Source organism: Aquarana catesbeiana, linkage group LG11 (assembly GCF_042186555.1).
Source record: "Aquarana catesbeiana isolate 2022-GZ linkage group LG11, ASM4218655v1, whole genome shotgun sequence".
Lineage (NCBI taxonomy): Eukaryota > Metazoa > Chordata > Amphibia > Anura > Ranidae > Aquarana > Aquarana catesbeiana.
The window spans coordinates 41,938,030-41,964,995 of NC_133334.1; the positions used below are offsets into that span (position 1 = coordinate 41,938,030).

General features: G+C 46.6%; 1 protein-coding gene across 1 annotated transcript in view; it reads left to right on the forward strand.

Annotated features, from left to right (window-relative positions):
- FBXO3 (F-box protein 3) overlaps positions 1-13,961 on the forward strand; it is a 47,840-nt gene extending 33,879 nt beyond the window's left edge. Inside the window, exons 10-11 of the mRNA XM_073604216.1 lie at positions 4,056-4,252; positions 8,734-13,961. Of these exons, the coding sequence (XP_073460317.1) occupies positions 4,056-4,252; positions 8,734-8,868 (332 nt within the window). The 3' untranslated portion in view covers positions 8,869-13,961. The remainder of the gene's footprint in view (positions 1-4,055; positions 4,253-8,733) is intronic.
- The last annotated feature ends 13,005 nt before the right edge of the window (positions 13,962-26,966 follow it).

The following is a 26,966-nucleotide window of genomic DNA, read 5'->3' on the forward strand; positions in this document are numbered from 1 at the left end:
ACCCCCTCTCATGTATAGCGAACAGTAAACCACAAATACACTCACGACAGGACATTACACCTGCCACTCTTCGAACTGCAAAATTTCAGCAGGCTAAGATAACCACAAGGGCAGACCACCCTGCAAAAATAAACCCGTTTATAGACGTTTTTTTTTTTTTTTTTTTCTTCTCCCGCTCTACACCAAGAGGCCGACAACTCGTCTTGGGGTGAGACTTCTGTAACACTTTCAGACTGCAAAGCCAGCAGCTGAGATATCCCTCAAAGGTTCATCGAACCCAGAGTACACCCGTCTATAAACGTTTGCCACAAGGGAAACAATCTCATTCCAGAGGCCGACAGCTCATCTGGAGATGAGACCACACATTCACGCATGTAGCACTTTTAGACTGCTGAGTTTCGTAGCCCAAAGAATGGCAGACAGTGAACAAATAAAGACAGCAGAAACCCATTGGCAGGTTCGTTAAAACAACCTCAGGCGAGGAAATACCTGCCTCTAAGACAGTCTCAGCATACCGACAGAATCCAGCCGTCAACCGAAAGATAAGAGAGTCGTACAGTGGTAAGAATATTAATTAAATATAATTAAACTCCTGTCAGCAGGGAATTCCCTGCTGACAGGAGAATGTAAACAGAGGGGGGCAGTGTTTACAAAGCATGGGGAGTGTGTAGACAGAGGATCTGTCACTTGCCGATGTTCTAGCAAATAATGCCCATCGTCAAAGTGCCCGCGCTTGCGCAGTATGGAAGAGCACTCAAGCTGATTTCCCGATCAGCTGGCGTGATGTCACAATAGTGCATGCGCACATCATAGAAGGCATTTTTCGACAGGGAAGATACTATTTGACAGGCACAATTGAAGGCTATGCAAACAGCGGAGGGACGCTGTAGTTATCAGATTGTGCCTCGCTGTTGCGGGGCGGGTTTACAGTGTGCTCAAGGTCAGGTTTTGCCTGTGTTACAGGGTGGGTTTTTAAGGAGAGATCTGGGGAATTGGCGCTGCCCTATAAGCAGTGTATATTACTTAAAAATCAAGAAATAAAAATAAATAAGTGACAAAGTGCGTGTAAGAGGAAAGGACTTGATGTGTGTCCCTTAGGTGAATATACCCCTACGCATGTGCAAGAATACAAAAATAAATAAATAAAGTTGAATGTTTGGTGAAAAATATATATAGTATATGACCCTTTAAAGGTGAACGTGCAATTCCTCTGTGTTGTGTATGTGAATGATCCAATGAGTGGGTTGGGTTTACACTTGCCCAACCTCCATTATAAATCTTTGCATTTGCAACAAACCAAAATTTTTTTTAAAATAGTGTGTAGCCTCCCCTTGAAATTATTGGGGTCCGTGAAAAAGCACACAATTTGGGGGCTACCAACATCCGTATAAGGTTACCACATATCCCCAATTTGTATAGTGACTGAAGTGCACTGTGTGTAAAAAAGAGAAAACGTGCTAAGACTCTATATTACAGTATATTAGACTTCCCCAAAATTCATGTATAAAAATAGGAATCCAAACATCAGTTAAATTAAAAACAGCGTATATGAATGCAGCATCTGTAAAAAAGTCCCTGTGATGGACCCAGGCAAAAGTAAAATGTCTTATTTGCAGAAACAGGAATCTTAAGAACACCAGGATCGGTTGACATGCAGTTAAAAATGCCCAAGGGGTAATAAGAGGTGACTTCCGTGCATGTAGAAGCTGGTGACTCCAAGTGCTCCCCCACTCACCAGAATCCGTCACCCCCTAGGGGGTACTAGGCAGAGGAGTGGGTGTCTTTGGGTAGCTGCCTCTGATGGATGTCTCTCTTAGCCTTCACTGCTCCGTGAGGTTCCTCCGTTGATCCGGTTATAAGGGTCCCTTTATAATGATCCAGGCCCGGGTACCTCCACTATTATCCACCTCCGTACTGCTAGATCTTGCAGCTTTTTTTCTTTCCATAAACAATTTTTATTGACTTGCACTGTGCCTTTAAACTTTCTCCTCCTCTTCTCCTAATCACTGTCTGTGCTGGCCCCCCCCACCCTTTACTTTAGCAAGGGGGAGGACTTGCCATGTAATTTCCTGCTGGCAAGTGACAGATCCTATGTGTACCCACTCCCTGCGCTCTGTAAACACTGCCCCTCTCCTGTTTTACACAGTGTCCCCCTCTGCTATTTATATTCTGCTGTCAGCAGGGAATTCCCCCGCTGACAGCAGAGATGTGTCACTGGTTGTTAGGACGCTGACAGGTGCCAGCTCCTCACAACCAATGCAAAAACACACTGTTTGTCTGACATCTGTTTTTTAGGTCCACTTCCATTTTTTTTTTTTTTTTTTTTTTTTAATGAAAGAAAAATTGGCCTTTCTTCCATTCTCATCCAATGACCTGCCCATAGAAATACATTTGTGTCAGTTTTTCCTCCGTCTGTTGACTGGTGAAAAAAGAAACATACAGAATGCCAGTGTGAAAGGGGACTAAAGTGGTTTCTGCCTATCCCTCTGGCTGCAGTTCACCAAAATGAAATGTTCCCTCATTGTCTGTCTGGATGTGGTTCGGCGATGAGAATCCGTCAGCCACTGGTTCTTTCAGGAAGACTGATTCCCTTTTTGTCATCTTGGATGGACAACATAAGGGTGCACCAGCTTCTCATTCCACCATCTTTTGGTATCTCAGTCGGACCTTTACCCAAGTTTATGGTCTTGTGGATCTGGTTCCACGTTTTTCCTGTCAGGACACACTGCTAGATTTGTGATTGCTCCTTTGGGCTTTTCAGCATCCAGCTTTTTTTTTTTTTCCCCATATTTGCAAGGCTGCTACCTGGTTCTCTGCCCACAAATGTTTATAAGTTCTGCCAGGTAAAGGTTTTAGCGTCATCTGTTGCTAACTTTAGATGCAAGGGCCTTCTGGGACTTAAGGTTGCAGGCAAGTCCACATTTTTTCCTTGGTCCGTTACTCGCTGTGTTGCTGACCCCTCAGTTCGACAGCTTTTGGATGTCCCAATGATTGACTTTGTGTGTCTCTTTATAAGATGAAAAATAGTTTTGTACTCGCCATAATTCATTTCTTGGAGTTCACTGAGGGACACCCCTCTGTTTATGGCCTTGCTCTTGGTATATCTTGCATGTAGTAGGAGGTGTTTCCTGTGCCGGTCTAGGAGTGTGCAATATTACTCTTTTTTTTTTTTTTTTTCCCTTGGCCAATCCCCCTTTTGTAGGCAGCAGTATAACCCTCAATTGAACTCAAAGATGAGAATTTTACAGTGAGTGCAAAAATCTAGCATATGTACTTCACTCTGTATTTATTTAATCTCCTTCGTTGCCGTAAAGCTGCACTAAGAGACAACCAGCCTTTGCTGCATGCATGTGTGTTGATAGGAGGACCAAGTAGAATGAGCAGAGTTGATAAATAAGTCTGCAAGTGGGGAGGTGCCATCTCTGAATTCCCTAAAGCATAGCTCCAGCCCCCCACACTAAAAAAAACTCAGCAGCTACAAATACTGTAGCTACTGACTTACTATTAGGGCACGTACTTGTCCAGGGATACCACGGTGTCCTCACTCAAACCGATTCTTGAATCAGCTCTTGGGCGCTGGCATCGCCATCTTGGGAAAGGGTAAGCGGTATTGAGGCCTTGCGACTTCACAGCCGGTTTAATACTTGCATGTGTGAAACGTGCTGCGCTTTCGCAATTGGTCGGCTGCGGCCAAACTTCCGGCTGAGTTCGCTGCTGTGATCTCAGCAGGCAGTGGGAGCTGGTACCTGTAAAAACCAGGCACCCGCCCCCACCCGACAAGGTGCCACAAGGCTCCCCACCAAAGGAGGGGAGGAGGCAGACAAGTGGAGCTTTCCCTTTTTAGGTGGAGCTCCGCTTTAACGCTTAACAGAGGAAATCCTGTCACACTGCTATTGTATAAATCACAACAATGGCTGGACAAAATGATAAGCTCTTAAGGCTATTCATACATTTGTATCTCAACTTTGTAGCTGTTTACCTGGAGTTCAGTCTGCCAGGATTTTGTTCCCTTTTATGTAATTAGTTAATCTGATGCCTTTGTATTGTACCTGCAGGTGATTACCCAATTCTGAGACCAGGCCAGACGTACGAGTATACAAGCTGCACAACATTCTCAACAACCTCTGGCTACATGGAGGGCTATTACACATTCCACCGGCTGGACAAGAAGAGCGAGGTCTTCAATGTAACCATTCCTCGTTTCCATATGAAATGCCCCACATTTCGAGTATCTAACATTGCCACAGTAAAAGTATGTTGAACATCCTGAGTTTCTCTGATTTCATTGGAATGTGGGTAAAGGATAGTTGTACTTGGCCATGTCCAACTGCACCCATTTGGGGATGTTTAACGTGTGTTTTTTTTTTTTTTTTTTTTTTTTTTTTTTCTTTTAAAACCAGAAAACGGTCTTTATTTAGGAAAATGTACATACCAAAAAACCCCAAAAAACTAAAGAAAACCTAACATGGTGACCGTCCTGAGGGGGGGCAGTAAGTTGTGTTTTTGGGTTTTTTTTTTTGTTTTTTTTTTGTCAGAGGCATGTCCCACACACAAGCAAATAAGAGGTAGTGCATTCCACATAAACCTGTAATACAAAGATAAAAGGTGTGATTACTAAACAGAACCCAAAGCATGAAGTTGCATCATGTGCAAATATCCTGACAGTTGTAACCACTGGTCCCAGTTCTTGGATGTTAAACATTTTAACACTTTTTTTTTATAAAACTGGCTTCCTCTGAGTGTCTGGAATATACTTCAGGAATTATAACCACACAAGGAAGGTGGCTGCCTACAGCAGTGGTCAATGGTAAAACTGGCCTCCTTGGGGCTGTAATTAATAAAGTTGCCCCCCCATATAGCAGTGAACAATAGTAAAGCTGGCCCCGTCGCGGCTGCTGGGTGAAGTTGGCCTCCACCCATGTTAGATTTTAACCATTGGGAGAAATATAAATCATATCATTGGTGTTTAGTGGTTGGTTACTTTGCTGTCTCCCACCTTCTAAGTGTGTTTTTCAAATTTAAAAATCCATAAACAAAAAAAAAAAAAACCCATTTGCAACAATTTTAAGCACAACTTGACCTCCTGATAACTTCCCATTATTATACCCACCAGTGGAGTATTTGTGCTTTTTAGAGAAGAAATTGTACAAGTTCCTAACTTCAGCGTCCCCTTCTCTAATGGCATGAGTGTAATGACGGATACTTTGTTTTGGCACCCTTTCCGTTCATTTAGGAACACTTCTGCAGGTATGGTGTATCGCATGTAATCTGTGCTAACCCCGACTCTTATCCCATTAATTAATGTGAATACAAATTATATAAACAATGTTGCCACTTTGAAATACTAAAAAAGGTTATCAAGAAAAAAAATTGAAACAAATGACTAGAAGTGCTGCAACCTTAGAAAAACAAGAATTTTCAGTTTTAACAATATGATAAAAGAACTCAGGTGCGCTACTAATGTCTGACCCACCCGACTGCAGGAAAACTCCCTTAGCCTGGGTGTGTATGTGAACAGTGCCTTAGCAATATTAAATAAAAACACAAATGAAACGCTTGTAAATAAAACACTAACAATGTGACAAAGTCCCCTTGAGGAATGGGTGATTGGAAAAAAGACGATTTTAAGCAGTCCTGTAATTCAAATAGGTGCTTTCCTAGATAGAAAAGTTCTTTCAATAAGTACCAGGATCCTGGGATGAAATGAAAAAAGGGCGGCCGCTTACCAGATATGTGGGACCCCTGTTACGGGGGTCTTACAGGCTCAGATGTAGTAAATCCCACAGACAGGAATGGCCGATGAGGTCCTCCTATTCAGATATCCATCTGCATACTGTCTTCCACTAGCATCAGGACGGCGATATGGAGAAGTCCAGCGGACTGGAACAGCTGATCAGGAGAACAGCTGATCTGTTTAACCAGACTCCGATCCTTCACATGCACTGTGGATTCAATGTAGCCGGCCGGTTTTGGTTCTACCGCTTGCCATGTTTGAGAGGGGATTAGAAGAACAGAAAAGCACCCATGGTATAGTAAAGTAAAAAACCTTCTTTTATTAAAGTTAAAATATTGGAAAAAGATCAAAAAACGAATGTTGGAGCAGTACTTAATCGTCTTTTTCCAATCGCCCATTCCTCAAGGGGACTTTGTCACATTGTTATTGTTTTATTTACAAGTGTTTCATTTGTGTTTTTATTTAATATTGCTAAGGCACTGTTCACATACACATCCAGGCTAAGGCTCGGTTCACACTACCGCGACTTGGGATCCGACTTGTAAGCCCTCAAGTCGCCCCAAGTCGCCCCAGAAAGAGATTCACATTACAGTGCATGGGAGCGTCTTAATAGACACTACTGAAGTCGCTCCGACTTCAGAGCGTACTCCCTGTACTACTTGGATCCGACTTTGATCCGACTTCAGCCTATTGACTATCATTGAAGTCGGATCGCCGTCTCGCATGATCCGACTTCGGCATGCGACTTGTGCTCAAATGATCTTGAGGGGAACTCCACGCCAAATTTTAAATAAAAATCCGGCATGGGTTCCCCCTCCAGGGGCATACCAGGCCCTTGGGTCTGGTATGGACCTTGAGGAGAACCCCCTACGCCGAAAAAACGGCGTGGGGGGTCCCCCCAATCCATACCAGACCCTTATCCGAGCACGCAGCCCGGCCGGACAGGAATGGGGGTGGGGACGAGCGAGCGCCCCCCCCTCCTGAACCGTACCAGGCCGCATGCCCTCAACATGGGGGGTTTGGTGCCTTGGGGGAGGGGGGCGCGCTGCGGCCCCCCCCACCCCAAAGCACCTTGTCCCCATGTTGATGAGGACAAGGGCCTCTTCCCGACAACCCTGGCCGTTGGTTGTCGGGGTCTGCGGGCGGGGGGCTTATCGGAATCTGGGAGCCCCCTTTAATAAGGGGGCCCCCAGATCCCGGCCCCCCACCCTATGTGAATAGGTATGGGGTACATGGTACCCCTACCCATTCACCTAGGGAAAAAAGCGTCAATAAAAAACACAGTACACAGGTATTTAAAATAATTTATTAGGCAGCTCCGGGATCTTCTTCCGACTCCGGGGGTCTCTCCGGCGTCTTCTCCCGGTGTCCGCATCTTCTGCCGGCTCCACCGCTATCTTCTGGCGCTCTTTTGCCAGCGGTGGTCCGGACCTCTGGATCATCTTCTTCCCTCTTCTCTTCCAGAGATGTTGACACGACGCTCTCCCCAGCCAGAATGGTTTCTGTGCGCTCTGCAAGGGACTTATATAGGCCGTGACCCCGCCCCCTTATGCCGTCACAGTCCCTGGGCATGCTGGGTCTGTGACGTTTTAGGAGGCGTGGTCACCGGGTGATGACCACGCCCCCTTATGACGGCACAGCCCCAGCATGCCCTGGGACAGTGACCTCATAAGGGGGCGGGGTCACCGCCTATATAAGTCCGTTGCGGAGCGTTCAGAGACCATTCCAGCTGGAGAGAGCGTCGTGTCAACATCTTTGGAAGAAAAGAAGAAGGCAGAAGTCCGGACCACCGCTAGCAATTGAGCTGCAGAAGATAGCGGAGGAGCCGGCAGAAGATGCGGACACCGGGAGGAGACGGCGGAGAGACCCCCGAAGTCGGAAGAGGACCCCCGAAGTCGGAAGAAGATCCCGGAGCTGCCTAATAAATTATTTTAAAAAACCTGTGTACTGTTTGTTTTATTGACGCTTTTTTCCCCTAGGTGAATGGGTAGGGGTACCATGTACCCCATACTCATTCACATAGGGTGGGGGGCCGGGATCTGGGGGCCCCCTTATTAAAGGGGGCTCCCAGATTCCGATAAGCCCTCCGCCCGCAGACCCCGACAACCAACGGCCAGGGTTGTCGGGAAGAGGCCCTTGTCCTCATCAACATGGGGACAAGGTGCTTTGGGGTGGGGGGGGCCGCAGCGCGCCCCCCTCCCCCAAGGCACCAACCCCCCCATGTTGAGGGCATGCGGCCTGGTACGGCTCAGGAGGGGGGGGGGCGCTCGCTCGTCCCCACCCCCATTCCTGTCCGGCCGGGCTGCGTGCTCGGATAAGGGTCTGGTATGGATTGGGGGGACCCCCCACGCCGTCCTTTCGGCGTAGGGGGGTTCCCCTCAAGATCCATACCGGACCCAAGGGCCTGGTATGCCCCTGGGGGGGGAACCCATGCCGGATTTTTATTTAAAATTTGGCGCGGAGTTCCCCCTAAAGATTCATACCAAACACAGTGGCGGGGATCCAAGTCGGATCCCCGTTCATTGAAAGTCGGATCCACAAGTCGTGTTGAAGTCGGGTTAAAGTCGCGTTGCAAAGTCGCGTTGAAGTCGTGTTGCCCCTGTGTGAATCGAGCGTAAGGGAGTTTTCCTGCAGTCGGGTGGGTCAGACATTAGTAGCGCACCTGAGTTCTTTTATCACTTCTGCAGGTATCCCAGGATTACTAATGCTGGCTTATGGGGAATATTAGCTAATGTTACCCAGGATCATACAGAGTGGACATGAGGGTTGCTTTTTCTGTTTATCTGGGCAGACCTCAGTGACTAGAAGTTTCAGTCCATAACCCTTGTCAAATTCATATGTTTCCCAGTAAGCTTAGAGACTCATTGTACATCTATACAGGTTTCCATATAGATCTTGTTGAAACTGCATACTAAGCTTTGTATTGGAGATTGTTATTGCATTGGGTTTGGTCAATTTTGGCGCATTAAAGACCTAAATTGCTCTTTTCTGCTTTACAGCATGAAAGAGAGAGCTGCAATGACTGTGTCCTAGATGACTATGACCCTGATGACAGCGATGACTTTGATGATGAAGAGAGGAGAAGAGTCTTCAATATGCCCAACCCCCCAGTCCACTGCCCACGCTTCACCTGAATCGCGAACAGCTGCTCGGGAAGAACGCCTTGTGCAAGATTTCACTAATTTTTGTTGGAGGGATATTGGACAAATGCCTTGTGTATTATCAACATGGCCAATTTCTTGCTTTCGTGTAGCCCCTTATTTTATTTGTTTTTCCAGACTTTTTTACATAGGGCAGGCCATATGAGCATAAGGTTCCCCATCAGTGAAGGAAGAGATGTACAGGCCTGTGATAGATCCCAGGTGAACATGTGCCTAACCGTACAGTTCTTTACAACCACTGTGGAACATGAAGGCGGTGCTTCTGTATTCTGCTGTTAGCATCTATATCCATTGAGTAATCAACCTGTCCCATTATGAGAGTTTTAACAAAGCAACATTTATCTCTACGTTCAGGCATTTTGTATTTCCTGTAAGTACTTGTAATACTTCAAGAATCATTTTTTGGGTGCCCCTGAGCTTGCAAACATAATATGGTAAGGCTGCCCTATCTGCTGTAACCCAAACTCACTTTCTATAATCGTATGCAAGCACCTAATTGGCTAGTAGAGCTGTTCACATCAGATTGTTGACTCAGAAGAGCTCTGTGTTGAAGCAGAAATCTAGGCCTCCATATATTGTACATCAGGGTTGCACCCCTGCTTTGGTGCTCGCTTGGAACATGAAGCTGTGGCTTCACTCCCTGACACCCCTGTTTTCTGGAAAGGAAAACTGCACGAAGGAAATCTGCAGGCTGCCATTGCTGACTGTCATTTAGATCCAGCAGCTTCAGTGCTTTGAGGCACCAACTTGGAAAGAGTATGCAGATAAGGCTTAACTACTTGTATACTTGTTCTGGGTCAGTGACTTGGCACTGAAGGAGCTCGGCATGGCAGCCATGCATCTAGCATTTTTAGGAGGAGAGGTCTGAAATGGCAGCCCTTGTTTCTCTCAGTAAAGTGTGTTTAGAAACATGGTGCCCTTTCCTATGCAGGGCAAACTGACCGTGTCTCTGCAAAGGCCCACCAACCCATTTTAATATATCTTGCAAGCACTCCCTTGCTGCTGTTCTTCTTTCTTCTTTTTTTTTTTCTCCATTGCAGTTGGTGACAATACCCTGTGCTTTTGGGTACAGGGAAGCCTGTGACTTGTGATGCCACATGGTCATGTGACGGTGCTCTAGCTAGTAGACAATTTGTAGGCCCAAGCATTGTCACATGACCAAATAATGTCACTGCTTCCAAGCTTGCTACCACACTGATTTGAGTGCTGGCTGTATCAGAAAAAGGAACAAGGGAGTGCAAGCAAAAGGAGTAGGGGAGGGGGGGCCTTTGCAGAGACACTGTCACTTTGCCCTGGGTGTGCATGGTTAACATGTCTGTTTCTGAAATTCCCCAGTTAGGCTTAAATGCTAGGTTCTCCTTTTTAGGAAGATGTTCCTCAGTCCCCTCACTGTGACAGTGCGCTGGGGTTCTTCTTCCCACAGCCCTTGTCACATTCAACATCGGAACTACTGATTGGCACACTTGTAGTCCATTGACAGTTCCTCCAGCTCTGCAGTTTAAAGCCTGTACAGAGAGCTGTAGGAAGCGTCTACAGAAGCCTGCCATTGCACCCATGATCCACTGATCACAGGTGCAATACCTTGTTGGCTCCTGTGAAAAGTAATAAATGCACGCTTTTTTCCCCTGCAAAAGTATGTGCATTTTTTTTATTTTTCCCCCCATAAAGGTAAACACAGCCTTTAAAATTTGTTAATGTGGTTGTAAAGCTAGAAGTTTTCTTACCTTAATGCATTCTCTGCATGAAGGTAGAAAATCTTCTTCTGTGTGCAGCTTCTCCTTTTTATATTTACCTGAACCTGATCCCAATGCAGCACTAGAGCAGCGGCTCTCCACTCTTCCCCTCCTCATAGGTGCAGAGACAGCCAGTGATGAGGGGGTGGGGCCGAGCCATGGCTTGCTAGTGAATCTGCATGAGTGCCCCCATAGCAGGCGGCTTGCTGTGGGGGCACTCATCAGGGAGGAGGAGCCAGGAGTGCTGGTGGGGGACCCCAGAAATAGAGGATTGGAACTTCTCTGTGCAAAACTTTTACACAAAACAAGTATGACATGTTTGTCCTTTTGTAAACCTGCAGTTTTTATTTTTTTTAAATCACTTTAAAGACCCTCTTTCCATCCATTTTTTTTGTATAGCAAAGCCCTTTAAATCTATTGCTTGCTGAAGATTTTAAGAGCTTGTGGAGGTCCTGGTACTGCCTGGCAATCTATCTGTTACCAAGCTGTATCTGAACTTACACAGCCTTAAATCTCCTTTAGGCCAGGTTCACATATGTGCGGCCGCTGGTTCATGCCTGGGGTCCGGTGCGTGTCCAGCCACCAGTTCAGGTGCAAATCTGGTCCGATTTATTTTTGTTTTTTTTATCCAAAATTCACACCTGAATCGGATCCAAAGACGCACAGGACCCTTTTTGAATGTGGATCGTGGCGGCCCCCCCCCAGACATGTGTGAACCGGCTCCATTGAGAGCCGGTCACACTTGCCTGTCATGTGAATTGGCTGCGGAGAATCTTGTATCCAATTTGCATATATGTGAACCCAGCCTCAAGGTTAAATATCTGGGGGCAGGCACTACAATATTGGAGGGAGTTGGGCTGTAAGGTGAGGCAGTCTTGTTCTTACCCTTTTTAAGGTATGCAGTTCATTTGATTTATAAGCTATAAACCCATATTTTTCTAGAATGTGTGTATCTTTTTTTTTTTTTTTTTAATGACATCAGGAGATGGAATTCTTAGTTTTCAGTTGAAACAAATGGACATCCCAGACATATTCCCCTTTTTTCCCTTTTCTACCTTTATTATTTCTAAAGTAACCTTTTTATGGTGTGCAATTTCAGTTTGACTCAGAAATGGGTGTTAGGCTCTTTAGGAAAAAAAAAATAAATAAATGTCTTTTGTTAAGAATTTAGTATTATTTACATTGAGCAATTTGCATATTTGTAGTGCAACACTGAAGCAAAACTGGTTTAAAGATAAAGTCCACTTTCAGTAGATCGTTCCTGGTCGAACAGGGCAGAGTTTATAGTGCAGTTCTTGATGCAGCCCCCCGACCCCCAGAGTTCCCACAGTAGTATTTTTTATATTCCCTTTTTTTTAAATACTTGTCTGTTTATACTGACTAATCATGTGATGGGCTGGGTCATCAACTAGTAGGGCGTGTCAACTGTCGTCCCTTGTATTACCATAGTGCCACACATAATATTCTATATATGTAATGCTTGAAAGAACTGAATCTTCAGACATGCTAGAGGAAATCGTGGGCAGACTGAACATGCCACAGGTGTGGTTGGAGACTGGACACATGCTGCAAAAGACAGTGAGAGATTGGGGGATTATTACCCAAGGCAAGTTATAGATCATTGCTATTAAATAAATGCTGCCACTCTCGCTACTAACTACTGGGGTCCAAGGACCATACAGCAGTTATCAAAGGGCATGCGTTGGAGCTGAATCTGTTGCCCTCCAGCTATTGCTGAACTACAAGTCCCATCATGCTTCTGACTTTGGGAGTCCATGTTTGTAATGGTCAGTCTTGTAATGCCTCATGGGACAGCTGGAGGGCCACAGGTTTATTACCTATGTAAGGACCTCTTTGGTCTTTACCCAGCAATGGGTGGCTTCAATGATACAGAGAGTGGTGACTTATGTGCATCATTGTATACAAATGCTGGGTAGTCTTCAACCTGGATGACTGAGGATATCTTGTGGTGAAAAGAGTAATGGAGAGGATGTCTCCAGATTAAGAGTGAATATCGCAGCCTGCCCTGCTGTTTTATTTATTCTCCTGAGGGGGACATTAAAGTGGTTCTAAAGCCTTAGGGCCAGATCACACTACAGAAACGCAGTCCAGATGTGTTTTTGCATGTAGGGGTTGTTTGTTTGTTTTTTTTTTATGCATTTCGTTGCATTTTTGATGCTTCTTCAATGCTTCCCAGTATGTTTCTTTTTTCCCCTCTTGGGTATTTTTTTTTTTTTCTTCATAATGTGTTTTGATGCATTTTGCAAAGCTCCAGTGCAGTTCTTGCAAAAAAAAAAAATGCAGCACGTTCTACTTTTGACTGTACTGGAACGCATTGCAGTGGTGTGAACTTTGCCATTGAAATCCATGTAACCTACTGTCCATGCATTTTTGATGCAGAAAAAAAAAAACTTCTGTGCTGCATGTGTTCCCCCAGCCCCCACTTATACCTACCTGAGTCTGATCTTGATCCGGCGCTGTACACAAGAGCAGCAGCTTTCACGGCTCTGTCCCTCCTCACTGGGCAGATTGATAGAAGCAGGAACCATTGGCTCCCGCTGCTGTCAATCAAATTCTGTGATGAGGGGGTGGGGCCTAGCCACACTGTCTGTGTCAATAGACACAGACAAGGCAGCTCGGGAGAAAGCCTACATATGGACGAGTGCCCCCCTTGGAAGCAGCCTTCTGTGGGAGCACTCATTGAAGAGGAGGACCCCGGGGCTGTCCTGTGCAAAATCATTGCACAGAGCGGGTAAGTATAACAGGTTTGTTTTTAATACAAAAAAAATCCTTTAATGTTACCTTAAAAAAAAAAACGCTCCCAGTTGGGCTTTATAAATACACTAGTACCTGAACCCACAGCAAAGGAAGCTGACACAAGGTCGTTTGTCTCTAGTGCTCTATCCACTGCAACAGGTCAAGCACAGGTGATGTCAAGCATACAGATCAGGACCAGCTAAGATGTATATAGGCCAGACCACATCCCAATCCTTAAATTTTTATATCACAAGTACCTACCTAAAGCGGAAGCTTTGCATCGGCTGGGCAGTAAGGCCACCATGGCCACAGGTTTAGGCAAGTATTACTGAAGACTTCTCTGGTAAAGGGCCCTTGTCCTGGAGTTACTTTAAGTGGATGTTTCCTTTAAACCGCAAATTTCTAAAATCTCAATTCTTACATTTGTGGCAATATTTTTTACGTGTATGTTATAGTTGAAATGTTTTTTGTTTATACTTGTCTGCTTCACTACAGAGTAACATGGAGTTTACACGGCAAATGTTCAGAACTCTGTATTCCAAAAAAGCCAAAGCAGCTTTCTTAATTTTTTTTTTTTATAAACATACCAAAGCCATATTTGCAGCGATTTTGCCATATCCTGTGAATATTGGCTTATTCTTTCAAAATGGCTGCGACTAAATATTTACATCCTACAACACTGCTGCGGCAATCTGGTGGAAGAGGTACATGTATCCTTGTTAAGGCCTATCTCATCCTTTTTTTTATTAAGCTATTCAGCTTCTTGCCTTGTAAAGGTGGATATGTCCTCTGCTGTGTATATCGGATCAGAAACTTTCAATAACGCAGCTTAATGCGAATTTAGGCTTGTGTGTAAAAATTGCAATTTTTCCTAATTTATATAACCTAATTTTATGATGACATTGAATACAGTAAATAACGTTTGAAACAAATAAAAAAAAAAAAAAAAAAGTTTAAGAACAAAATGGCTTGGTTTAATGCGTCTGTTTGTTTTATTCAGTCCAGTCCAGCAGAGAGCTTGTGTGATTTTTGCAAAGCTATTTAGGCTTTTGAAGGTGCCCTCGGCAGCATTCAGTAGGCTCAACAAACACAAGATAAAAAGAAAACCTTGTTATTCCAAAGATTTAAAACATACAAACATTTTAAAATTTGGGAACAATAACCGGTGTCCCTGATATTTAGCTCTAGAAAATCACAGATGGAGTGACCTCTGGAAGATGACCATTGTACCACTTCAATACCTGGCACTTATACACCTTCCTGCCCAGACCAATTTTCAGCTTTCAGTTTGAATGACAATTGCGCGGTCATACAACACTGTACCCAAACTAAGTTTTTATCATTTTGTTCCCACAAATAGAGCTTTCTTTTGGTGGTATTTGATCACCTCTGCGGTTTTTATTCTTTGCGAAACAAATAAAAAAAAGACCGAAAATTTTGAAAAAAATTAAAGTTTTGCTTTTGTTTAAAAATTTTGTAAATAAATTCTCTTTCACTGATGGGCACTGATAAGGCGGCAGCGATGAGGTGGCACCAATGAGCGGGCACTGATATGCGGCACTGATGGGCAATGGTAGGTGGCACTGATGGGCACAGGCTGCAAAGATGGGTTCTTATGGGTGGCACTGATGGGCACTGATACGTATCCCTGGTGGCAGTGGTAGGCATTGGAGTGGGCATTGATTGGCAGCTGCCTTTGCACTGATTAGTTTTTCCCTGGGGGTCTAGGGGGCATACCTGGTGGTCCAGTGTGGCTGGTTTCCCTGGTGGTCCTGGGTAGGATCCGAGGGGGGGCTGTGCTGATAAACAATCAGCACAGACCCCCCCCCGTCAGGAGAGCAGCTGATCGGCTCTACTCTACTCGTGTCTGTCAGACGCGAGTGAGGAAAAGCCGATCACCGGCTCTTCCTATTTACATCGTGATCAGCCGTGATTGGACACGGCTGATCACGTGGTAAAGAGTCTCTGTCAGAGACTCTTCACCTAGATCGGTGTTGCGGGGTGTCAGACTGACACCCCGCAACAACGATCGCCGCGATTCGCGCCTCAATATCCTGAGGATGTCATTTGATGCCCGGTCAGGATATTGAAACCACTTTGCCGCCGTCATTCTGCTATATGGTGGGCGGCAAGTGATTAACGCTAACAAATACCAGCTGCGTATTGGACGCTCAGCATGTTTCGTGGGAGAAACCACTGCTTCTTCAGGAATTATTACATAGAGAGCAAACCCCACATTTAATATTATAATAGAGTGTAGAGGGAAAAAAAGAGAGTAATTACAACAATATTATATTACAAAATACAGATGCATATACAACTACAATACAGAGGGGTCCCATGTACGCTATCTTACCCAGGACGAGGTCAAAGGGCAAGGACCCAGGAAATGAGTCTGCACCAGCGAATACCAGAACTCCACACCAAGAGGGGGCACCCCGTCCTGCGTCTAACAACTGTAATAGTACAATTTATTGAAATGGTGTACATACTTGTAAAACACAATTAGTGTTCACAAATAATAAATATATATATAATGTGTGTGTACATTCTCTGTAATGCACCGTATGAAGATGTGCAGTGCATCTGAGTCAGAACCTCTGATTTGGAGCTGGATCATGGCAGGGAAGCTCTTAAAAGACAAAAACCACTGCAAAAGCAGGAAACAGAAGACATGATATGCTATTCGGCAACCCAAGACCCCAGATAAGAGGTATTACCAGGCTTTACCTTGTAAAGTCAGTATGACCCCTTTCACACTGACAGCCTGAAAACCACCTCCCATGCCACCTGAGTGCTTTCACACTGGGGCGGTATGCTTCCGGACTTTACAAAAAGTCCCACAAGCTGCATCTTTGGGGCACTTTGGGAGCGCTGTATACAGCACTCCTAAACCACCCCTGCCCATTGGAATGAATGGGCAGTGCTTCCTAAGCGCCACAACAGTGCTCCTTGGGATGTTTAAAGCTTGGGAAATATTTTGTATCCAAATCCGGCTTTAAACTTCTCCACAACAGTATTACGGACCTGCCTGGTGTGTTCCTTGGTCTTCATGATGCTCTCTGCGCTTTCAACAGAACCCTGAGACTATCACAGAGCAGGTGCATTTATACAGAGACTTGATTACACACAGGTGGATTCTATTTATCACCATCAGTCATTTAGGACAACATTGGATCATTCAGAGATCCTCGCTGAACTTCTGGAGTGAGTTTGCTGATACAATCAAAAATCACTTGTTTTAAGGCCTTGTTACATGAATCAAGAGAGAGAGGATAAAAAGAGGATAGAGAGGGAGGGAAATGAGGGGAGAAAATAGGTAAGGGTGAGGAAGGTCAAGGCAGATGAGCAGGCCTTGGTGCAGCACATTGGAGGGTCTAGGCAGAGTCCGTTTAATTAGGTGGCATTAGCAAGGTTTTTAGGGCATCTGAGGTGGAATAATCAATCCAGATAAGCCATAGGGTTTTGAATTTATCAAAGGTATCATTATCTAGGGCAATCATCTCTTCCATTCGCATAATATCGTTGACGATAGAGACCCATGAGGGCAGAGGAGGCGTAGTAGTGGTTTTTCCAAAAGAGGGGTATAAGTTGCCTAGTTGGCGAAAGAAAAAATCGAAGTAGGGTACGTTTTTGCGAGGGTATGGAGCCTGGAAGCATGGACAACAGTGCTACTTCTGGCGTGGGTACCGTTGGCCTATCGTAAAGGCTACTATATATGGCAAAGACCTGGGACCATAGGGGCTGTATGGCATTGCAGTCCCACCATATATGGAGATAGCTTCCATCTGTTTCTCCACATCTCCAACAAGACGTAGGGGTGGATGAAAAAATTCTATGGAGAGATTGGGGGTCCCTGTACCACCTAGCCAAAAGTTTAAAGTTCTTCTCTTGTGTGTAACAAGAGATGGAGGATTTGTGTGTGAAGTGGAATGACTTTTGCCAGTCTACCAGCGAAAGGTCCCTTCCCAGATCCGAAGCCCACCTCTTCGTGTAAGGTGGAAGTTGATCATGGGTCAGTGAGTGTAGTAGTTTGTAAATAGTAGAGAGTAAATGTTTAGGTGTTTCCGAGAGAGAGCATAGCTGCTCGTAGCCAGTCAGAGGTCTATGTATGTGGCCGGAGGAAAACAGGTCAGAGCAAAAAGAGGATATACGTAGAGCTGTAAGCCAGTTACTGCGGTCTCCAGACAGAGCGGGTGTACCCTCAGTTGGATGTATGAATGAGTTTGCTGTAGGCCAGGTGGTCCGTAAATATGAGCCCACTGTGTTGGATCCCATGCCCTGGGGGAGATTAGGATGATCAAAAAGTGAAGTAAGTGGTGAGGGGTCTGTAGATAGCAATGTTGATAGTCCCTTTTTGTACCACAGGTATAGTGCCGCAGTCGTTAATGGGGAAGAGTTTGATAGGATAGACAGTTTTTGACCATATCCCCAAAGCAAAGCCCGGAGGTCAGAAGTGGAGAGATCTTGTTCTATGGCAGTGGATGCCTTGGGGAATGGACGAGGGAACCACTCGAGGATCCTAGAGAGGACGGCAGCCCTGTGGTACATTTCAAAGTCTGGGAGACCCGCACCATAGCGTTTAAACGTTCAATCCAAGGTCTCACGTTGAAGTATATGCTTGTCCCAGTTCCCGATCTGGTGAAATGACCTCAAGGGCAAAGAAGGAAACCATCTCCGTATGGTATTTATGATGAAGACCAATATGTCTAGTAACTGGAGTAATGATTTTTCCACTACCTGAGTAGTATGGTCTCTGATTCTTTGTCCTAACTGTTGCTTTGTTTTGCCAATATAGAATGCTCCACAACGGCAGGTCATAATATATATGACCACCTGTGTCGAGCAGTTCGAGAAGGTATTTGATTTATGCCACTGACCTTTAGGTAATCTAATGCCTGGGCCCTCCCGGACCCAGGGACATCGTGAGCAGGTACCGCGTGGTAGGGAGTTGTTGTTGTGTGGTATATTTTGACTCAATGCCAAATTTTAAAATGTTTAAATGTTTTAAATCTTTGGAATAAAATCTGTATATTTTTATCTACCTTGTGTATGTTGAGCCTTTGTACGGTACCACGAAAGTCTAAAATAGCCTCCATTTATTCTCCCCTCATATACTGTGTATAGTTACACTGGTCCAAGTTGGACCAATGTACCTATGTAAAAATATACCATGCCTGGAATTCTTCTTTAAATTAAAGCAGATCCCTTAAAGTGTGTGGTTTACTGGCTCATAAAAAAACTGGAGATCAGAAGTTTTTTTGTTTGTGTGCCAATTCTAGGTCAGAAATTACTAACCCTGTTGCTCTTGCAACATTTTAAGCAGGTCAGCAATGGCCGAGCAGACATCAGCAGACATCAGACTACTTGAATCTAAAGAGTCTTCTTTCTTTTGGACTGCAGAGTGGGAGGTTCCTTCCTATGGTTCCTACATCTCTGTCTGGGTGGACATCAGCATTTTCCATTGGGTGTCCAGAGGTAGGGTTCTCACAGGTTCCAGAAGACACCAGTGGCATGATAATGTCACAACAAGGGCCAATGGAAAAAGACTGGCCAGTGGCAGACCCAGACTGTAGCAGCAGATCACTGGTCTCCACTCCCAGAAGTGGCATTGGGGAGGGATATGGGATGGCACATGCGTGTAATTAAAGGTTTTTGTTGCAAGACTTACCTCTCCACCACCTCTGCAACATCCATGAGCTTCCTTGATGGCTGTTCCATCTTCACCCAGTCTTCTGCATTTGGTACGTAGCCGAATCAGTGCAGCCTCAGTAAATCTTTGGGCACTGTACCCAGACCCCACGCTGTGGAGACAGTTTGTTAGGTTGTTTCTGGTCCTGGCTCCTGCATGGGCACTCCTGGACCTTGGCACTTGTTGCAATATGTCAGCTACAGGGTGCTGTACAGGTCCCGGGCTGTGTTCCATCGATATAGAACCTAGTCCCTATAGACCCCTTCGGGGGTATACCCAGCGTGACAGGTGAAGCCTGGAGTTCATATACAGTCCAGCATCATGGACAGGTATCTCTGACTGTTATTGTATAAATGGGGCTATGTTTTTGTAATGTATTTACTTAAAAAGTGTAAACTTTTCAAACTTGGCTCTAAAATTGAACCACTCCCGAGTTCAGTCTCAGGTGCATGACGAGGTGTTGTATCACACCATTGGTTGCACATTTTAACGCCACTCCACCTGTGTGCTTCCTCCTACCCTTTCGCCATGAGCATTCGTTGCAGTACAATCTAGACATGTTTTTTTGTGCACTCCTACTGGACATGCTTACCCTCTTCCATCTCCCAAACTCTACTCTGTGAGTACAACAAAAGGGAAAACCCTCACTTGTAGCTATGGCGGATCCAATTCAAAATCACAGGTAAACATTCACTTTGTCAAAGGCCTGCACAACATTAAACATGACAGTGACGATGCATCGCAGTGGAGCAGGCAGGACCCAGTCTTAGCACAGGCATTAGCATCTGATTCCAAAGCTATTTCAGACACAAGCGGCCTATTTGACTAAAGCAGAATTTTCTGAATTTACGTCACATTTCCTCGGACAAATTGGCTATCTTTTCCTAGGGCTCAGAAACACTCTGCTCTCTACAACATGGCAGGCCCAGCCCTGCAAACCAGCTCTTGCTGCAATTTCAGTATGCCAGACTGCAGCTAACTGTACTAGGACAATGAACAACCAACATTACCTTTTTATTTAAGGATCGGGCTGTTACAGAACAATTACAGCACTTCTGCTTTTTATGTAGATGCCCTAGAACATGTCATGAGACAAATCTCCAGATTGGCTCTGATCTCCATTAACATACACAGAGCGTAAAGGTCCTAAAGCTTGGACATCTGAATCTGCCTGCATAGGCACCTCCCATGTAAAGCTGTGGCCAAAAGTTTTGAGAATGACACAAATATTAATTTTCACAAAGTCTGCTGCCTCAGTTTCTATGATGGAAATTTGCATATACTCCAGAATGTTATGAAGAGTGATCATATGAATTGCAAAGTCCCTCTTTGCCATGAAAATGAATTTAATCCCATAAAAAACATGTCCACTGCATTTGCAAAGAAGGCTTCAGGGCGTCCAAGAAAGTCCAGCAAGCACCAGGACCGCCTCCTACAGTTGATTCAGCTGCGGGATCGGGGCACCACCAGTGCAGAGCTTGCTCAGGAATGGCAGAAGGCAGGTGCAAGTGCATCTGCATTCACAGTGAGAAGATTTTTGAAGGATGGCCTGTTGTCAAGAAGGGCATCAAAGGAGCCACTACTCTCCAGCAAAAACATGAGGGACAGATTGATATTCTGCAAAAATGTTTGGGGCATCCAGAAAAAAACTTGCCTAGAGAAGAAAATGTGAGCGCTAACATCAGCCCTGTGTCATGCCAACAGTAAAGCATCCTGAAACCATTCATGTGCGGGGTTTCTTCTCAGCCAAGGGAGTAGGTTCACTCAATTTAGCCTAAGAACACAGCCATGCATAAAGAATGGTACAAAAACATCCTCCGAGAGCGAATTCTCCCAGCCATCCAAGAACAGTTTGGTGATGAACAATGCCTTTCCCAGCATGATGGAGCATCTTGCATAAGGCAAAAGTTATAACTAAGTGGCTTCAGGAACAAAACATCAAAATTCTGGGTCCATGGCCAGGAAACTCCCCGGACCTTAATCCCATTGAGAACTTGTGGTCAATCCTCAAGAGGCAGGTGACACACACACACACACACACACACACACACACACACACACACACACACACACACACAAATTCTGACAAACTCCAAGCATTGATTATGCAAAAATGGGCTGCCATCAGTCAGGTTGTGGCTCAGTCAGGATGTTGCCCAGAAGTTGATTGACAGCAAGCCAGGGCGAATTGCGGAAGTCTTGAAAAAGAAGGGTCAACACTGCAAATATGGACTCTTTGCATTAACCTAATGTAATTGTCAATAAAAGCCTTTGACACTTATGAAATGCTTGTGATTATACTTCAGTAGACCATAGTAACATCTGACAAAAGGATCTAAAAATAGGGAGGCAGCAGACTTTATGAAAATTTATATTTGTGTCATTCTCAAAATGTTTGGCCACGGCTATATGTCCTTTTAAGGAATCTGTTTGGTGAGACAATTGAGAAATTAATTAAAGAGGTGACAGGCAAAAACATTTTTCTTCCAGAGCAGAAGGTTTCATTACCATTCTCCTCAGCAACCTAGCCTTTCCCAAAGCCCTCTTCAAAATGAAGGGGCATCCTCAGTCCTATGAGTGGGGGGATGTTTATTACAGCTTGCCTCTCTCTGGGTCACAGATGACCCAGACCTGTGGGTTCAGTCAGTGGTTTCTAAGATATACAAAATAAAGTTCAAGACTCTACCACCTCACTACTTTCTTCTTTCAAATCAACCAAAAGCTGTGCCAAAGGACAGTTAGATTTGCAGCCTGAACCACCTCTTGTCCTGGGGAGTGGTTGTCCAAGTACTACCATAAGACAGGTTCAAAGGATTCTACTCAAACCTGTTCATGGTACCAAAGTCCAACTGCAGCGCTTGTCCTATTCTCGAGTTACAATTCTTCAGCAAAAGTGTTCATATTCCAAAGTTTTTCATGGAATCTACAAGGTCAGTTATTGCCTCTAAATCCAAGGGGAATATACCGTGGACATGCCCATCTCCATGTTCTCATTTACCCACCTCATCAGCGCTATCTGTGCTTCACAGTTCCACTTTTTTGCACTATCCTCTGCTCCTAAGGTGTTCAAAATGGTCTTGACACCCTTACTTTTCCTTCTCAGAACTCAGGGCATTCAAGTCAATGTAACATGACCTGCTCCTGAAGGATTCATCTCCATTGCAGCTTTTAGAAAATGTCCACAAGACAATTCAGCTACTCTCTATGCCTTTGGCTGGGTGATAGATTTCAACAAGTCAGTTCTCCACCACTCTCAAACTGGCCCGGAAGAACCTGGTACACAGATGTACTCAAACTTCTAGCACACAGCCTTCCCGATAGGCCAGATCTACTGTCTCAAAGCCCTCTGTTCACCTTGCTTCACCATCTCTGGCTTTAACACCTTGACTGTTGAAACCCAGATCCTAAAGGATGGAGGGATTTTGGAGTATGTGATTTTTAGCTTGCTGAAAGCAAGAAAAGTTCCTTCCAGGAAGATCTATTCTTGCACCTGGAAGTCTTTTTTTGCCTGGTGTGATCACAGCCAATTCAGTCCCAAAAATTACTATGTGCATTGCATTCTGGCTTTCCTCCAAACAGGACTTGACCAGACTTGGTTCTTCCCTTAAGGGTCAACTGTCGGCTTTGTCCATCCTTTTTCAAAGGTCTCCGCCTTCACACTCCCTTCACAGGCGTTTCTTTTATCAGGCCCCCCTTGCAGCACCCTATGATTCCCTGGGACCTTTAGAAAACGCCCTTAGAACTTATCAGGGAAATTCTTCCTGGAGATTCCTGCCAGCAAAGTGGCCTTTTTTTAGGAGCCATCACTTCTGTCTGCTTTGTTTCTGAACTAGCAGTCCTTTCCTATACAGAGCCTTTCCTCATACTTCGAAAAGACAAGGTTTGTCCTACCCTCAAGATCATCCTTTTCCCGTAGATAGTTTCAGCATTCCACATCCATTAATGACTGCTGTGCCCTGCTCCTAAGCACATAAAGGAATTCCCTCTACATTGCTTGAATGTAGTCAGAGCCATTAGCGCATGCTTAAAAGCTACTGCTCCCATTAGAAAAATGGATTCCCTGTTTGTGCTATTCCTTGGGATCTCACAAGAGGCACCCTGCTTCAAAATCCCCCATTGCATGAGGGATAAAGAATCTGATTGCAAGAACCTGCTCTCCTAAGTAAAAACCTTCTCCAGAGAGGCCTGGAGCAGGTGGAATAAAATGAAGCTAGCAGAAGGCCGGCATGACAGGGGGATAAGGGTACAGCTAGGGTTAAATTGGAAGTTGTTTTAGATTTAGGGTGAGGGGATTGGGTACAGATAATGTTGTAAGGGGAGGGGTTTAGGTTATTTAGGGGACAGGAGGGGTCCCGGGCAGCATTGCGGGGAGAGTTACAGAGAGAAAGAAGTTTGTATCCCCAGGTAGAGAGCGATGGCTGAAGTAGACAGCTTATTGGCCCAGCTGCGGGCTGCGGCGACTACCCATGGCCCTGGATGGCTGCACAGCCAGGTGGCTAGACTCCTCGGACCTCAGGCTGGAGAGGAGGTGAGGGGGCAGGACCTTCCACGCGCCCGGAGGTCGCGGCCTCCGGAGCGTTTTTCACCAGAAGCCTCCCCCAGAGCTGCTCGCCACATTAGGAGCCCCCCGGAGCGGGACCCGTCAGGTCCACCGGCGAAACGACACCCGGTTTCTGCCGTGGTGGTTCCTGGACGGAATCCTCGTCATCGGCGGAGCTCAGTGGGCGGGGCGTCAGCAGGACCCAGCGTGTCCCCCCCGCCCGCTCGACGAGGGCAACGTGAGGCGCCGGACGCTCCCTGTGTTGTGCATACAGCCAGGGGGCGGTCTCAGCGTGTGAGGATGACGTCAACGGCCGCCGGGCTTTCCCCATCCCCGGCCGGCGGCTCGGAAGTCCGGAGCGATACCCCGTCCAGGAGGAGTGGGAGGCCCAGCAGCCAGGTATCCAGAGCGACGATGACGGCGATGGGAGGAGCCAGCGTCAGGAGGCGGGGTCAGCGCGGTCAGGAGACGGCAGCATCCAGGCCCTCTTCCACGGGGATGGATGACACGGAGCCCCTGCAAGCGCCCGGTGACCGGTCTGAGGGAGAGTTGAGCGGGTCTGAGGAAGAAGAGAGGCAGGAGCGTCCGGCGCCATCGGATTCGGGAGCAGCGGCGGCGGGGACACCCCCTGGTCGGCCCGGTAAGTCACTTCCTGTGTCCTCTCATACACTGACCAATGCTTTGCAGGGGTTGTTGGGGGCGGCTGATATGGGGGGGTCTGGGGTCGCATTGGGTGTGCTGCAATCGGGGGCTACAGCGACGGCCGGTCCCCAGCCAGCGGGTTCAGGACCTGTTTCTGGTGGCACGGATGGACAGTTGCAGGCTTTGTTGGGGGGTTTGCGGGAATTAGTCCAGAAGTTTGCGCCAGGTATGGATGGGCGGGCACCACATACTGCAGTGTGGGTCCCTCCAAGTGCAGAATCGCCAGTGGTTGGGGCAGTGCCCCTTCCGGCTGCGGTGGGTGTGCCGCCCCCCACGGGGACGGTGCCCCCAGTGGTGGCCACCCCGGCCACTAGTGTGGTTGCTTCAGGTGACGGGGACAAAAGGACGGACGTGGTTCGCATTGCGGATGCCGCAAAATGCGAGGTGTACGTCTGCTTCGAAGGGCCGCTTGGGGCACATTTGAAGTCGGAGGTCCGGGAAAAAATCGTGAAAGGGGAGTATGTGGAGATATTTTCACTGCTGCCCTGGGAGAAGTTTAATCTGGATAGGGTTAAGCCAGATGACAGTAGAAAGGAGGATGAAGAAAAACGGCGGTATAGGTTGATACCGCGCACGTTTGCTAATTGGCTACAGGCGTTCGCGATTATGGCGAGTGTAATTGGCGAGAAGAACCCTGAACATTGTTCGGCGCTCTTTTGCTACTTGGATGCCATTGGTGAGGCCTACAGGGTGTATGGGGGTACAGCGTGGCTCAGGTATGACGAGCAGTTCCGGCAACGGAGGGCGGTGCGCCCCTCCCTTCGCTGGGATCACAAGGACATTAGCCTCTGGATGAAGCTTATGTCCTCGGCTCGGGCCTCGAACCAGTTTTTTCCAGGAGGGGCCGGCGGTTCAGCGTCACCCGGACAGCCGGCCGCAAAAAAGTGGGGCGTCTGTTGGCAATACAATGACGGGACGTGTAAGTTCGGGGGCGCCTGTCGTTTTAAACACGAATGCTCAGGCTGCGGTGGATCTCACCCCGGATCCCGTTGTTTTAAAAAAGGGAAAGGTCGCCCCGGAGAATTGGGTAGCAAAAGGGAAGACACCAGTGAAGGTGGAAAAGATGCAGCCTTTCCTAAGTAGGTACCCGGACCGGGCGGCAGCCCGGCTTCTGCGGGAAGGGTTCCTGGAAGGTTTTAGAATCCCTAGTTCATTGACTGTTATCCCGCCGGTGGCAAAAAATTTACGCTCTGCACTGAGTCACCCCAGTGTAGTTGGGGAAAAATTGGGGAAGGAAGTGGCATTGGGCCGGATGGCTGGGCCATTTCAGGAGCTACCGCTGCCGAATTTGGTGGTCTCTCCGCTTGGGGTGGTCCCCAAGAAGGAGCAGAATAAGTTTCGACTTATACACCATTTATCATTCCCTAAAGGCGGATCGGTCAATGATGCGATCGACCCTGATGCTTGCACGGTTTCATACACGTCGTTCGATGCAGCGGTGGGTTGGGTGCGTCGTTGTGGGAAGGGAGCGCTTATGGCAAAAGCGGACATCGAATCGGCTTTTCGCCTCCTCCCGGTGCACCCGGACAGCTGTTGGTTGTTGGGGTGTTGCTGGCAGGGTAGGTTTTATGTCGATCGTTGCTTGCCTATGGGCTGCTCGGTTTCATGCGCTTTGTTTGAAACTTTTAGCTCATTCATTGAGTGGGTGGTTCGGGATGTGTCAGGTTTGAATTCTGTAATTCATTACTTGGACGATTTCCTATGTGTTGGCCCCCCAGCATCTAAGACGTGTGCTATGCTGTTGGCCACGTTACAACACATGGCATTACTTGGACGATTTCCTATGTGTTGGCCCCCCAGCATCTAAGACGTGTGCTATGCTGTTGGCCACGTTACAACACATGGCTGGTACGTTTGGTATCCCGTTGGCACGGGATAAAACGGAAGGCCCGACTACCGTGCTTAGTTTCTTGGGCATAGTCATTGACTCCGAGGCAATGGAATGTCGATTGCCTGAGGATAAGTTGGTGGCTTTGAGGAGGGAGATACGGACGACGGTGGCGTTGCGTAAGATTCAGCTTAGAAGCCTGCAGTCATTGCTGGGCAAGCTTAATTTTGCGTGTCGCATAATTCCCATGGGCAGGGTGTTCTGCCGACGGCTGTCGGCAGCTACAGCAGGGATTAGGTCCCCTCATCATTTTATTAGGGTGACCAGTGAGCATCGGGCTGATCTGAAGGTGTGGGACAAATTTTTGTCCACATACAATGGTAAATCACTGTGGTTGTCGGGACCATTGAGCAATTGCGATTTGCAGCTGTTTACGGACGCAGCTGGGTCGTCGGGTTACGGGGCATTCTACCAGGGGCGTTGGAGTGCTGAACCATGGCCTAAGGAATGGCAGGAAGCGGGACTCTGCAAGAACTTGGTGTTGCTGGAGCTGTTTCCGGTGGTGCTGGCAGTGGAAGTTTGGGGTGAGTCGTTCAGGGACTTGAAGATCCGATTGAACTGTGACAATTTGGGGGTGGTGCAGGTGATTAACCGCATTTCAGCCTCCTCGCTACCGGTCGTTCGGCTGTTGCGGCACCTGGTGCTGCGCTGCCTGCAGTTGAATATCTTTTTGTATGCGGTGCATCTTCCGGGGGTAGATAACACGTTGGCTGACGCCTTGTCTCGTTTCCAGTGGGACAAATTCCGGGACTTGGCTCC